Raw genomic sequence first — 15,103 nt, forward strand, 5'->3', positions numbered from 1 at the left:
CTCTTAAAGGGCTCCTGTAGGCAGTCCCACCTTGAATGGGTGGAGACACATCTCTGTGGAAACCATCTAGTCAAAAGTTACCACCTACAGTTGGGTGGGTCACATCTCTATGGAAACAATCAAAAAGCTCTCACCTAGCAATACTGAATGAGGGTTAAAGAACTTGGCTTTTCTAGGGTACACAACAGATTCAAACCAGTACAGCCAACTTGACAAACCAAAGTGGCTTAATGCAAAGTTTTTTCCAGGGAGTTATATAATATTTTGTAGTTATATCTTCTGGAGCATGTGGCCTCCAAGGTCCCACGGGTAGGGAAGTGATGACTTGAGTAATTTTATTATACAGTGTTTTTAAGCACTGGCTTGGAAACAGCTCGAACCACAGGTCCCAAACTAGGTGCCAGGGCACTGCAGAGAACTTACAGGGCCTTCTCAGGATTTTTAACTTTTGAGGGAAACATAGCTATAACTATCAGTCACAGCACCACCAACTACTACTATATATGTTATTTGGACCTAACTATTTAACAAGCATATTACATGCTTCTTTTGTCCTAGAGGCACTGTGGAAAAAAACAGAGGTACTAAGGATGCTGTAACAAAGTTTGGGAAACTGGCTTAGAAAGCATGCCCACTTTCTCCATTGGCCAGAAACCTGTCACATGCCCCCATCCTAACTACAAGGAAGCCTGGGAAATGTAGTCTGCCCCCCTGATGCTGAACACGAGGATTGTTTTTACCAGTCTGTCCACCTGATTACCATACCTTTTCCTTCTCCCCACATAAAGAATGTGTATTATCTGTGGAGAGGATATGGTTAAAGCATTTGTAAGCTTGTTCTGTGTTTGCATGTCCTCAAGCAGAGGAAAACCACTATGCTTGTCTGCCTGTTTGTCTGAGAGCTGAAAACAGCTCAAGATGTCTGCTTTGTTGTGTCACTTGCATATCTGCCTGCTTTGCTTATCTATGGTATTTGCTTATTTAGAGCATACCCTCCTACTCATGGGAAAATTCCCTTTTTTGTTCTTAAAATTAAAGATACCTCCTCAAGGCAAACGGACACCTCCCCTGGTGTTCAATGGATAGCTTAACTCCAAGGGGCCCTTTTACCTGATAAATAGTTAGCAGAAAATAAACTCCAGGCTCTGGCCCTCTCTTGCGACAGAGACTTCCTTGCTTTCTGACTTTGTGTCAAAGTTTTTTTCTTCTTGCTCCGATTCTTTGTGGGACAAAGAATAACTGCCATAGCTGATGTCACCCACAATTTTCTGCCCATGGGAGACTATCAAAAGTATGACCTGGTCAGTGTTTCCAATTCAAAGTCCAGGGTCTCTGGGTTTATAGCCTTGAGTACATGGGGACATCAAGTCAATTTGTGGGCTTCATAGAAGAGTGACTGGGTGGTCTCCTGGCTTTTGCTTTTGGGACCTTAAATGTCAGTGTAAGTATTTCTTGGAGCAGTGTGATTTCTCCAGAAGGATCTACAGTTTCTCCAGAGAAGGATCTCCTAATCTGCCTCGTGGATGTAAGCCCAGCTACCATTATTCCAGAGTAGGACAAAGAAAATTGCACTGTGGAATGGGAGGTAGACTTCATCCCTGTTATACAGACTTAAATCTGTTCTCAGTTGAATATCTCACTTCCACTTCCTCCAGGCCCAGTATACCAAAGATGGAAGTCACTCAAGTTCCATTTTGTGAAAGATTATACCTATTTCCTGTGGGGGTTGCGGAGGGGTGGATAGTCACCTGACCAAGGTAGGAGTGACATCTTGGACTCAATTGCTTATTATGCACATTCCCAAGCACTGTCTCTTTCACACTTAATTTCTTCTCCCCTTCAGAGTACCTGATGCCTATACCTCCTAAATCTTCCCAGGTTTCTGTGGGGAGACGCTGCTTGCCTCTCATCAGTACTCCTCAGGAGTAAGCTGTGCTTTTATCTGCTGTGCTAAGTCAATTAACTGCCTCTAAACAATATGTGTCTTCATATCTTATTTTGGGGTTACACACATAGGTCTTTTAATTTCTTTCTTTCTTTTTTTTGCATGGGCAGGCACCAGGAAGTGAAGCCTTTTAACTTTATTTAACAGTTTATGAAGGTATAAATCATGTACCATAAAGTTCACCTCTGTAATGTATACAATTCATGGTCTTTAGCATATTAACAAAGTTGTGTAACTGCTACCACTATCTGACTGAAGAACATTTTCATCACTCCCCAAAGAAGCCCTGCACCCTTTGGCCGTCACTCCCTATTCCTCCCTCCCCTCAGATGGTAACAGCTACTAATCAACCCATCTAATTTCTGTCTTTATGGATTTGTCTATTCTGCACATTTCATATAAATAAAGTCATACAATATGTGGGTTTTTTGGTGCCTGGCTTCTTTAACTCAGCATTGTTTTCAAGGTTCATGTTGTAGCATGTGTCAGTATTTCATTCATTTTTATGACCCAGTAATATTCCATTGTATGGATATACTACATTTTGTTTATCCATTCATCACTAGATAGACACATGGGTTATTTTCAGCTTTTCACTTATGAATAATGCTGCTATGCATATTCACAAACACGTTCTTGTGTGGACATATGTTCTCAGCTGTCTTGGATATAAACCTGGGAGCAGAATTGCTGGGCCATATGGAAACTCCATATTTAACTTTTTGAGGAACTGCCAAACTGTTTTCCAAAGTAGCTGCACAGTTTTACATTCTCACCAGCAGTGTGTGAGGGTTCCTGTTTCTCTACATCATTGCCAATGCTTGTTATTGTCTGTCATTTTAATTATAGCCATCCTAGTGGTAACTAGTGGTACCTTTGAACTAGGATGGTGTGCTGGTTTGAAATGATGTACGTACCCTAGAAAAGCCATGTTTTAATCCTAATCCCATTTTGTAAAGGCAGCCATTTCTTCTAATCCCTATTCAGTATTGAATGTTTGAAATTGTAATTAGATCATCTCCCTGGAGATATGATTTAATCAAGACTGGCTGTTAAATGGGATTAGCTGGAGGTATGTCTCCACTCACTTGGGTGGGTCTTGAGTGGTTTACTGGAGTACTATAAAAGAGGAAACATTTTGGAGAAAGGAAGAGATTCAGAGAGAACAGAGCAGAACGACATAGCCACGAGAAGCAGAGTCCACCAGCCAGCGATCTTTGGAGATGAAGAAGGAAAATGCCTCCCAGGGAGCTTCATGAAACAGGAAGCCAGGGGAAGAAGCTCACAGATGATGTCATGCTCGCCATGTGCCCTTCCAGATGACAGAGGAACCCTGACCGTGTTCACCATGTGTTTTTCAAGATGAAAGAGAAACTCTGACTGTGTTCGCCCTGTGCCCTTCCACTTGAGAAAGAAACCCTGAACTTCATCAGCCTTCTTGAGCCAAGATATCTTTCCTTGGACGCCTTAGATTGGGACATTTCTATAGACTTGCTTTAATTGGGACATTTTCTCAGCCTTACAACTGTAAACTAGCAACTTATTAAATTCCCCTTTTTAAAAGCCATTCTGTTTCTGGTATATTGCATTCCAGCAGCTAGCAAACTAGAAGAGATGGTGTCTGCTGGTCCTTGTTCCTGGATAGTTGCTTGCAGCTTCTGATGCCAGTGGTTTCCTCTCTAAGCATCTGTGGGCCTTCACGTAGCTCCTTTAGTACACAACTCTGGGTTCTGGCTTGCTTAGCGCCTATGGGGAGGAACATGACAACATCTGCCAGGTTGTGACCATGTCTAGGCCTCTGCTCTCTCTGTCGGCACTCTATGCATCTCCACACATCCATGTCTCTGTCAGCTCTGAAGCAACTGTTCTCAAGGGTCTGCATCTGAGGTTTCTCCAAAATGTTTCCCCTTTTAAAGGACTCTGGTAAACTAATCAAGATCCACCTTGAATGGGTTGAGCCACAGCTCCTTCTAATCAAAAGGCCACACCCACAATTGGGTGTTTCACATCTCCACAGAAGTAATCTTATCAAAAGGCCCGCCCTAAACGGCACGCCATATCTCGGCGGAGATAATCTAATCAAAAGAGTTTCCGCCCCGTTAATATATATATTTTTTATTTTAACATTTATTCCCCCTATTACTTATTTTTATTCCATATGTTCTACTTGTCTGTTGACAAGGTAGATAAAACCACCCCGTAATATTGAATGAGGCTTAAAGAACATGGCTTTTTTTTTTGAAACACAACAGTTTCAAACCAGCAGTTATTTTCCTTTTCATAACTTTTTTCTCATTTTTAAATACTATCAAACTTAGAGAAATGGTAGAATACACAGGTATTCATGCACACATTTTTCCCCCATTTAATATGTATTGACTCTTTCCCTATTGATGGTGAATTGATCAACAGAATTGACATCTTTCTATACTGAATCTTCCTGAGAACATGGTACCTTTTCATATGTTCATGTTTTCTTTTGTGTTCTTCAGGAATGTTTTAAAACTTTCCTCATAGAAATTTTGCATATTTGGGTATGTTTGTTAGTATTTTTATATGTTACCTTTTTTGTAGCTATTGTGAATGGTAGATTCCTTCTTTGGTCTGTCATGTTATTAGAATCACCTGCAGAGGGCCAGTGAGGGCTGGACTTGGGGTCCCTTGTACACTAGCAATGATTACTTCTTCTGGTATAATCATAAGTAATAAGGGTGGTAATCCTGAGACTTAAAATGTAGCAATTTCTCCAGGAGGTTACCTAACATTTATGGAGTACCCTAATTTATGCCAGGCATTAGGCTGGTGTTATAAATAAGTGTATAATATGTATATGAAGCACATGTTATTACCTTTGCAGATGAATAAAATCAAAGGTCACTGAAACAGTGTATCTTTTAGACTTCAAAGCCATTCCTTCTGCCATACCCTGGAAGGAGCTGTTGTAGGCAGCTGGGTGACTTGTTATTGTTCACCAAAATGTTCATTCCTTGTTGCTAATAATATACCACTTATGCCATTTATACTTAAATGCCTTTTATTGGGTAGATCAAACTCACTGCAGTTACTCTTTCCTAGATGCTTAAGGTATACATTTTTACTAAATGGTCGAAACAGAAGTTAAGTATTGAAATGATCACCAGATCCCATGTGTTATTTTTCTCATACTTTCACTATTGCTTTCCCCAAATTATCTCCTTTCATCAATCCAATAAATGCAGCTGGCATGTTTTCAAATCCTTCTGTGACACATTCATGGTACTGGATTTTACCCTGTATTAAAACAACAAAATAGAAGAGGTTGATTTCATATTCCAAATGATATACTCTTCCCATCCTTGCAACAAACATTTATCAGGTACATACTGAGAGACTAGAAAATATAATAAATACAAGATGAAGCTCCTGTTCTCCATGAACTTAGAGTTGATTGGGGGCCCAGATACTCACACACAATGTTTCTAAGAAGACTACAAAGTATATATAAGACACATTTAATAATAAGTATCAGATCATAGCGTAATGACAGAAAAAAATGTCGTAAGGCAGTGAGGAAGAGATTTCTAAGAAAGTTGTATAGAAAAGTCTGGAAGTAGGATTCCTGGTTTCACTGTTCATTAGCCCAGTGATGCAGCATCACTGCTTCTGTTTGCCACCTGGACAGGAAGAGCTTGTCCAGGAAATGCAGACACCATGGGTAGCCTAATAGGTTATCACCCCTTCAAACCAAGATTCTTTCATTATGTGTTTAACATTCATTTAGGAGTGTGGGAGGGAAGGGTTTGTGTTAATGAGGGAAGTTTTTATCTTTCTGCTATAACGCACAGTCTACTAAGTTGGGCCAATTTACACTATAAAGTTTTTTAAGGGGTCTTATTTAGAAAGTTGAATTACCTGATACCGTGTTTTCTTAATTTACTCCAGCGATGTTTTACCTTTTTTTTTTAAATTAAAAAATTTTAGTAATAAATTATGCCATTTTTAATAATGAATTGTGCCATGTTTTATCTTTAAAATGTCTTTCTTGACTTATGGAGGAGATTATTTGCTTGAGGTCACTCAATTTGTAAGTCAGTCTTCACTACAAAGCCCCAGCTCATTTCTGCTCTTGAAAAGGTAAAGAGCCAAGAAAAGATGGGAACTTAAAATCCAGTTTAGATGTTGAAATAGAGGATGAGTACTAATGTAAGATGTTCATAATAGAGGAAATTAGGGCAAAGAGAACAGGGCATATGAGAAATTTCTACACTATATTTCAATGCTTCTGTAAAGTTCTAAAACTAGGGGATAAGACAAAAAATAAGGGGGTGAGAGAAATTAGGGTAATTCAATAATTAACTTAAACAAAAGCAATCAATTGTTTCACTTTGTTAGAGGGAAGCATCAGCGACACCAGTACAGAGGTTTCTTGTCAACTGTTATGGCTGGGCTAGATTTGATGGCACTAACAGGGACACAGTAAAAGGTTACACTCTGGGAACTGAAAATAATCCAATTCTTTCCTAGAGAGACCCCCGGTGTTAGGTTGGGGAAAGCACGAAGCTCCAGTGGCTGCCAGAGATGCCATCTATTTCGTTGAATTGGGAAATGATCCCCAAACTAGGAATTGGGCTTTTCTCTTTCCTTCTGACACAAAAATAGTCCACCTTGGTTATTCAGATTTCTCGTAACTACACACTACTTAATGGACAGCAGCAAAATGATTACAGCACAAGGCATGGGGGTTTGCTTCCTTTTCTGGCTTTAAAGGCATGGCTGTGAAAAGACTCCTACTGATCTAGGACCTGACAGAGATGCCCACATAAATGCACGCCTCCGACATTTATTTACAACAGTGATTATTCCGTGCCTGTATTGAGTCAGAAACTATATTGCTACTGGGGGTAAATCAATAAACAAAATGGACCCAAAATGCTGCTCTCACAGAGATTACATGCTCATGAGAGGAAGATGGGCTATGCATTCAGTAGGTAAGTAAATTATATAGTATGTTAAAAGGTGACAAGTGCACAGACTTCAACTAGAGATATGAATGAAGCTAACTGAATAGGACTAAGGAATACAGGGTAAAGAATGATATGGTCCATATTTTAAAACTTTAACTTCTGTGTGAGGTCAAAGGAAGGGAAGTTTGGTGCAAAAATTATATTTTGGGTAGCGAATTATCTAATTCAGCTTGAATGATCAGTTTACTTGAATGCCATCATTACATGGAATCTTGAACAGGGCTTGATATCCCACTGGTTTGTACAAGATAGTGTGATTCTGCAATATATCCCAGATAAATTTGGGTAGAGAATAAAAAAGTATTTGTAAAGTCCCTTTGGGAGACTGGGGAGAAAGGAGGAAACATTCAACTTCCCCATTTGGGGAATCCCTGATATTTTCACAAGCCGTGGGGACAAACAATTCAATAGGCTGAGCCCTTGATCTTGGGGTTTGCCCCGGTGACACTTATTCCTGCAAAGGAGAAGCTAAGCCTACTTATCATTATGCCTAAAAGTCACCCGCAGAGAACCTTTTGTTGCTCACATTTGGCCACTCTCTCTAAGCCAACTGGGCAGGTGAACTCACTGCCCTCCCTGCTATGTGGGACATGATTCCCGGGGGTATAAATCTCCATGGCAACGTAGGATAGGACTCCCAGGAAAAGCTGGCACCTGGCATCATGGGATTGAGAAAGCCATCTTGACCAGCAGGGGGAAGAGAAAAATGAGATAAAATTAAGTTTCAGTGGCTGAGAGATTTCAAACAGAATTCAGAGGTATTCCTGAAAGTTATTCTTATGCATTATAGAGATATCCCCTTTTAGTTTATGGTGAATTGGAGTGGCTGGAGGGAAGAACCTCAAACTGTTGAGCCGTGTTCAGTAGGCTTGTTTCTTGTAACTGATTGTATAACTATATAACTATTACAATGTGAATATGTGATTGTTGAAACCTTGTGTCTGATGCTCCTTTTATCCAGGGTATGGACAGATGAGTGAAAAAACAAGGATAAAAAATAAATACATAATAGGGTGGATAAAGGGTAAAAAAGTGGGTAGGTTGAAATACTGGTAGTCAATAAAAGGGAGGGATAAGGGGTATGGGGATGTATGGATTTTTTTTCTTTTTCTTTTTATTTGATTTCTGGAGAGATGCAAATGTTCTAAAAATGATCGTGGTGATGAATACACAACTATGCGATGATGTATGAGCCACTGATTATACACCATGTATGGATTGTATGTGTGTGGAGATTTCTCAGTAAAAATATATTTTAAAAAATCAATTGACCATAAAAAAAAACCCAGTGGAGTGGATAAAAGATAAGGACGATCAGGAATACGGGGTGGTGTTGCAATTTAAAATAAGGGCATTTAGTGAAAATTTGAAGGAGGTAAGCGAGTCACCCAGTTATTGGGGGGAAGGAGAAAGGGCTGGGCAGGGTAAGCAAGGGGTAAAGACTAAGAAATGACATGAAAGATAATGGTTTCAGACTTTGTACAGTCTTATATATCATTATAAGCCCTGTGGCTTTACTCTGCAGGGTTTTGAGCACAAGGCCCACAGGGTCTGATTTACGTTTCAATTCTCACTCTGGCTGCTGTGTTGGGTCATGTCTATAGGGGTGTAAAGGTGGAACAGGGGGACCAGATAGAGGCTCAGACAAGATGGTAGCCAGAACCAGGGTGGATGCAGTGGAGGTGAGGGAAGTGGTCAGATTCTGCACATAGTTGGAAGGTAGAGCCATCAGAATCCCCTGACCGATTGGATGTGGGGTACAAGAGAAAGGAAGTGACCAATGACAATTCCAAGGTGTTTTGACTGAGCAACCGGAAGGGTACAATTGTCCTTAACTGAGGTGATGATGTCTGTACATGGAACAGTTTGGCAGAAAAGAGCAAAACATGTTTAGTTTTGGACATGTTATGTCTGAAATATGTATTATACATCTAAGTGCAGCTATTGAATAAGCAGCTGGATATACTAATAATCTAGAGCTCAGGAAAAAGGCCTAGCTAGATCCAGGGAGTCGTCAGCTTTTGAATGGTATTTAAAGTCATGAGATGGATAAGCGGGGTAAAGGGCTAGAGTGTGGATAAAGAAGAAAAGAAACCCAATGCCCATACCCTGGGGCACTCCAGCATTAACTTAGAGAGAAGTAAAGGAGCCAGTAAAGGAATCTGAGAAGGACCAATCAGCAAGGTAGGAGCATTGTGTCCTGGAAGGAGAGGGAAGAAAGTGTAACAAGAAGGGAGTCAAATAGTCAAATACTGCCTCTAGCTAAGTGATGCTGAGAATTGACCACCAGATCTCACTTCATGAGGGACTTTGACAAAAGCACTTGTGGTGGATTGGCAGCAGGACAAAGACGCCTGATTAGTGGGCTCAAGAAAGAATGGAATTTAGTAGACTAAATTTCATTGATCACTGCTAGTGATCAATGAAAGGGAGAGGTAAGGGGTATGGTATGTTTGAATTTTTTTCTGTTTTCTTTTTATTTCTGGGGAAACTGATGATGATGGTAGACAAGCCAGAGAGAAGGGGGACTTGGTGGGATGGTAGCCCTCAGGGCAAAAAGGAATGGGATCTGGTGCACAATTGGAAGGGTTGGCCCTGGAGCCTCTTACCTCCAAGACCCATTTCATTAAGTCTTTCAGCGCCTTCTCGCGGACCTCTCCTTGCCAGCGGGTGACAATAAACCCTTCTATGCGGAGTTCCTGATAGATGACAGACATTGGGGATGGGCCTTTGAAGAGAAGGACACATTTGGGCATCAGGATCCAGGGAGGTGGATATGGTGAGAATGCAGACAGCACAAGTCACTGCCCCTGCTCTCCCAGTGCTTCCCACTTCCATTCCCTCCACTCTTTTCAGATCCATGGAGTAGCTGATGAGTCAACATACACTTTGTGGTAAGAAGAATGGCCCCACAAAGATGTCCATGTCCTAATCCCTAGAACCTGTGAATATGCCACCTTCCAGGGCAAAAGGGACTTTGTAGATCTGGTTAAGTTAAGGATCTTGAGAAGGGGAGATTGTCCTGAATTTTCCAAGTGGACCCAATGTAATCCCAGGGGAAAAGAGGGAGGGAGGAGGATCAGAGTGAGAGAAGGAGATGTGATGATGGAAGCAGAGTTCTGTGAGACAGAGAGAGAGGGTGTGTAAAAGGAATAGAGAGAGGGATATTTGAAGATGCTGTTGTTGACTTTAAAGACGGAGGAAGGCCATATGCCAAGGAATTCAGGCAGTCTCTAGAAACCAGAGAAGGCAAGGAGATTCTCTAGAGCCTCCAGAAGGACTGCAGACCTTCTGACCCATTAGACTTTTTTTTTTTCTTGAGTTTTTAGTTGCTATTTATTGAGAAAGAGAGTACTGGAAAAGGCACAGATTGTGTTGTTGAATCTAGAGTTCAGCTTTAGGAAAGTAGCGATGAAAGTAAATTAATAAAAATTAATGTATCATAACACCCAAATGCAAAGCACGAAACTTGAGGGGCATCCGATGTAAAAAGAAAGCTATAAAATATATTTTATGAAAAGTAAGGGAATTTGTATATGACTTGATTGTTAGATTATATCAGAGATTTTATTACTTTTCATAGATGTTACGGTATTAATGTGGTTATATATGTTATTTTACTTGTTCTTAGGAGATACTTGCTGAGGTGTAAAGAATAAAGTGTGATATCTGCAACTTCCTGCTGAATTCTTCAAATTTAAGACAAAAGAAAGATATATAGATGATTATTGTATTATTTTCTAACTCTTCTTTATGACTGGATATCTTCATAATAAATTGTTGGAGAAAAATTTAAAAGGCAAAAAGGAGTCATATTGAGCATCATAAAAGATATCCAAGTGGCTGGTGTAATTAAGGTCATAGATTAAGGGTCATAAAGATTAAGAGAAATCAGGGTCATAGATACAATTCAGAAGTCCTGAAGCCTAGCCCAGTCTCTCCAGAGCATCAGATAGTTCCATTTCCTTACCCCATATTAGCGTCAGACCCTTCCAATATGAAAAATTTAGAATGGCTCTCATTCTTATTCTGGGCTCCCTGTGTTTGGACTGTTTAAATGATCTATCGAGACAGGATGAGTTACATTATGTGCTACAAAAAATTTAGGTTCTGGACAAAATAAACCTTTCCTCCTTTGGTCTCAAAAAAGTAGATAAAGTTCTAAAATACAGGCAATGTCTTCCTTACCCCTGTATTCTGAATTACTTTAATCCCGACCTCATTGGCTTCGTTATCTCTAAATACCAGGTTATATCCATATAAAACAGCCTCTCAAAGTTCAGAAACAATAATTATCATGCTGGACTAAACGTGACTGCTACAAGAGCTTACAATCTAAGCTCCTGTTTTCTTATAAGTTTTTCTAAATGAAGCCATACAATATTTGCTTGGAGACCAAACAGTATTTGCTGTGAGACCATACAATATTTGCTCTGGATATGGGAACTTAATCTAGTCTTTTTAGCAATTAGTCTTTGGAGGTCCCACTGCTCAGATAGATCTGTGAGAGTTCAGCTGGCCTGCCCATTCCATTTTAATTGATGGGACTCTGCCCTGCCGCTCATAAGCAGAAATTCTACCTCTCCAGAACATCAACTAGTTCCATCCGTCTATCCCATAAAATTGACAGCCCCTTCCAACATGAAAGTTAGAATGGGGTATAGCCCAAATACCCCTAATGAAAAGAGAAAGATCAACGGTGATGGTGGAGTTATACAGATAAGATAAGGTTTAACAAATGAGTATGGTTGCTGAATTGGTTACACTGATATTTCTTTTAGTCCCCAGTATCTTAGAGCAGCTAGAATAAAAACCTAAGTTTGTGGAAGTGTAACCAAACTTATTGCAATGTGTTTTGAAATTTATTGCTTTTTTGTATATATTTTATTTTTCACACAAAAAAGAAAAAAGTCTATTGTGATGATTAAAAAAAAAAGTTCCTATATCCAAAATAATTACTTGATTGGACTGTGGTTAAGAAAATGCATCCTGGAGCTTTGCTCAATTGGCAGGCAGATGATATATCCTATGAGTCTAGTTTAGCATCAGTTAGAAAAATGTAGGAAAAGTAGGTCCTAATAGCAGGATTGCCAAGTGAAACTGGAGTTTCCCACCTAGAGAAGCTGGTGCCTTTGGTTTCTTATAACCTAAAAGGGACCTATCAGTTACTCTTCCTCAGCCCCTTCCATCCTTGCCCTCTTTGCCCCTATCTAGTACTCTTGATGCATTGCTCACTAGCAGGGCTGGAAGGTTTCATTCCCACGAGTCAAAGACCATTGTAGAATGAATAACTGTTTTATTTATGGTTGCCTAGATCCTGACTATAGTCTGGAAGATTCCTTTTTTGTTCTTATTTTTTTGGACCACAGGCAAATCTGTGATCTCACCAACAGCACAGAATTGTTGAAACAGAGAAGGGTCCTGTGAGGAGTTCAGAAGACCTATGTTTGAATTGGGTCTGTCACTAATAGGAGTCGCTGGCCTTATCTGGCCATTAATCTTTCCATCCCCAAAATGAGAGGCCTCTACAACATCTCTCAGAGAATTGGAATTAATGATTGTGGCTTTCTAATCCAATGTGCCTTTGAGCCCCAGCATGTGGAATGAAGGAGAGGACAGTCTCAGCATAAGAGAGCAGGGACGTGAGATGTGGAGGGCAGGGGGTAGCAGGGTTGGGCACTGAAGAACAAGTGTCCACTGAAACAAAGAAAGGACAATCAAGGAGTGGAAGGGAAATGCATGTTCCTTTCTTTCTTGGAAATTGTTGGTTTGCTGAGCCAGGATGTCCTGCTTCTCTAGAAAGCAATGTCCAAGTTTATTTGAAGGACCTGGCAACATGCCTTTTATTTCCCCCACATCAAGTCACCTCTACCCATCCCCACACCACCAGTAATACCCAAATATCCTAAAGAATGCTAATATTCTACCAACCAAACCAAGGTGTTCTGTTTCCAAATCAAATCATGGCTCTCTTTTTGCAACTTCCCAGGAAACAAGAGGTAAAAAATGGAAACTTTTTATAACTATTAATTTTTCTTCCATTTTTTTGGATCCTGTTATTTCCTTATATGGAATCTAACCCGAGCTGACATAGCACATTATTTATCTACTAATTTTGATTTTAATACTATTTAGAAATCTTTCTAATATTTTGATAGTCACTGGCTTATCTCACAACTGTGACTGTTCTCCTTGTCCAGTCTTCCTCCATCTGTGATCCTGTGTATGAGCTCATTACCTGGGGGAGGTGGGAGAGTACTGTTATATTGAGAGATGGCCCCACATGAAGCAATCCTTCCAAATTTCTTCATCTGGAGGATAACGGTGTTTGAAAACTCTCCACCTACCTAAATGGGAAGGAATTAAAAGAAACAAACAACAACAATAATTTTTCTTTTAAAACCCACAACCTAAGCATTAGAAGATTCAAGAGAATAATTCTTTCAAAATAATTTAGCAGCAACAAAACTGAATTAGTATGTTAGTAGAGAAAACTGCAAGGCTTTAGAAATTGGGATTTCCATTTAACTCTAAGAACACATCTTATTTAACTTATACATTTTATTATATTCTGATAAGTCCAATAATTTCATTGCTGTAGAATCTAAAAGTATGGAAAAATCCTCAAAAGGCATTTGAAGAACAAAGTTAGAGGACTCCCACTTTTGGATTTCAAAACTTACAACTAATTAATCAAGACTGTGTGAGGAATAGGAATATAGATCTATGAAACAGAATCAGGTTTAGAGGTAAACCCTTACATTTATGGTCAATTATTATTTTTTATTTTTTAATGAAGAAGGCAGCCATAATTTATTGAGTACCTACTATTTGCCAGGCATTGTGTACACTGTACTATGTATATTAAATATGGGGTTCTGATTTTGTGGGAGGATGACTTTTTAAAAATTTGCATTTGGTAAGATGTATATAACATAAAATTTTCCATTTTAACAATTTTTAAATGTACAATTCAGTGGTATTATATCCACAGCATTGTGATAGCCATCACCACTATTATTTCATTACCCCAAACAGAAACTCTATATCAATTAGGCATTGTCTCCCCGTTTCCCGTTCCTCTAGTTCTTGGTAACCTCTATTCTACTTTCTGTCTCTATGAATTTACCTATTCTAGATATTTCATATAATTGAAATCATACAGTAGTTGTCCCTTTGTGTGTGGCTTATTTCACTCAGCACAGTATTTTCAAGGTTCATCCATGTTGTAGCATGTATCACAATTTGATTCCTTAATATTATATTTATATACCACATTTTGTTTATACATTCACCTGTTGATGGACTCTTGGGTTGTTTCTACCTTTTGACTTTTGTGATTAATGCTGCCAGAGATACTGGTGCACAAGTATCTAAGTATCTGTTTTCAGTTCTGTTGGGTCTATACTTAGAAGTGAAATTGCCAAGTCATATGGTAATTCTTTGTTTAACTTGTTTTGAGGAACTGTCAAACTGTTTCCCACAGATTGGTGGCTGCACCATTTTACATTGCCACCAACAATGTACAAGGGTTCAAGTTTCACCATATCCTCATCAACATTTGTTATTTTCTGTTTGTTTTTTAAATAACAGCTATCCTGGTGAGTACGAATCAATTGATTTTTGACAAAGGCACCAAGACAATCCAGCTGGGGTAAAATAGTCTTTTCAACAAATGATGCTGAATAACTGGATATCCATATGCAAAAATGCAGTTGAACCCCGTCCTTATAACATACACAGAAATTAACTCAAAATGGACCAAAGCAGGCAGGCAACGGCGGCTCAGTGGCAGAGTTCTCACCTGCCATGCCGGAGACCCAGGTTCAGTCCCAGAGCCTGCCCATGTCAAAATAAAAAGGATCAAAGATCTACGTGTAAGAGTTAGAACTATGAAACTTTTAGCATAAATCATAGGAGTAAATCTTCATGACCTTGGGTAAGGCAAAACCTTCTTAAACATGACACCAAAAGCACAAATGACAAAAGAAAAAACAGATAAACTGTACTTCATCAAAATTAAAAAATTTTGCCTCAGACAGACAAAACCAGATCTTGGTAAGGATATGGGGAAACTGAAATCTTCATACAATTCATAGTAGCATTATTCATTGTAGCCCCAGAGTGGGAAAAACCCAAATGTCCATCAACTGAT

General features: G+C 39.4%; 1 protein-coding gene across 1 annotated transcript in view; it reads right to left on the bottom strand.

The window, feature by feature from the left end:
- Window positions 1-4,961: 4,961 nt before the first annotated feature.
- Window positions 4,962-15,103, bottom strand: part of PTGR1 (prostaglandin reductase 1) — a 69,926-nt gene continuing 59,784 nt past the window's right edge. The window contains exons 9-11 of the mRNA XM_077141887.1: window positions 13,187-13,295; window positions 9,558-9,676; window positions 4,962-5,215 (exon numbers count right to left, since the gene is read on the bottom strand). Coding sequence (XP_076998002.1) covers window positions 5,105-5,215; window positions 9,558-9,676; window positions 13,187-13,295 — 339 coding nt within the window. The 3' untranslated portion in view covers window positions 4,962-5,104. The remainder of the gene's footprint in view (window positions 5,216-9,557; window positions 9,677-13,186; window positions 13,296-15,103) is intronic.

The sequence above is a fragment of the Tamandua tetradactyla genome, chromosome 2 (genome assembly GCF_023851605.1).
Source record: "Tamandua tetradactyla isolate mTamTet1 chromosome 2, mTamTet1.pri, whole genome shotgun sequence".
Lineage (NCBI taxonomy): Eukaryota > Metazoa > Chordata > Mammalia > Pilosa > Myrmecophagidae > Tamandua > Tamandua tetradactyla.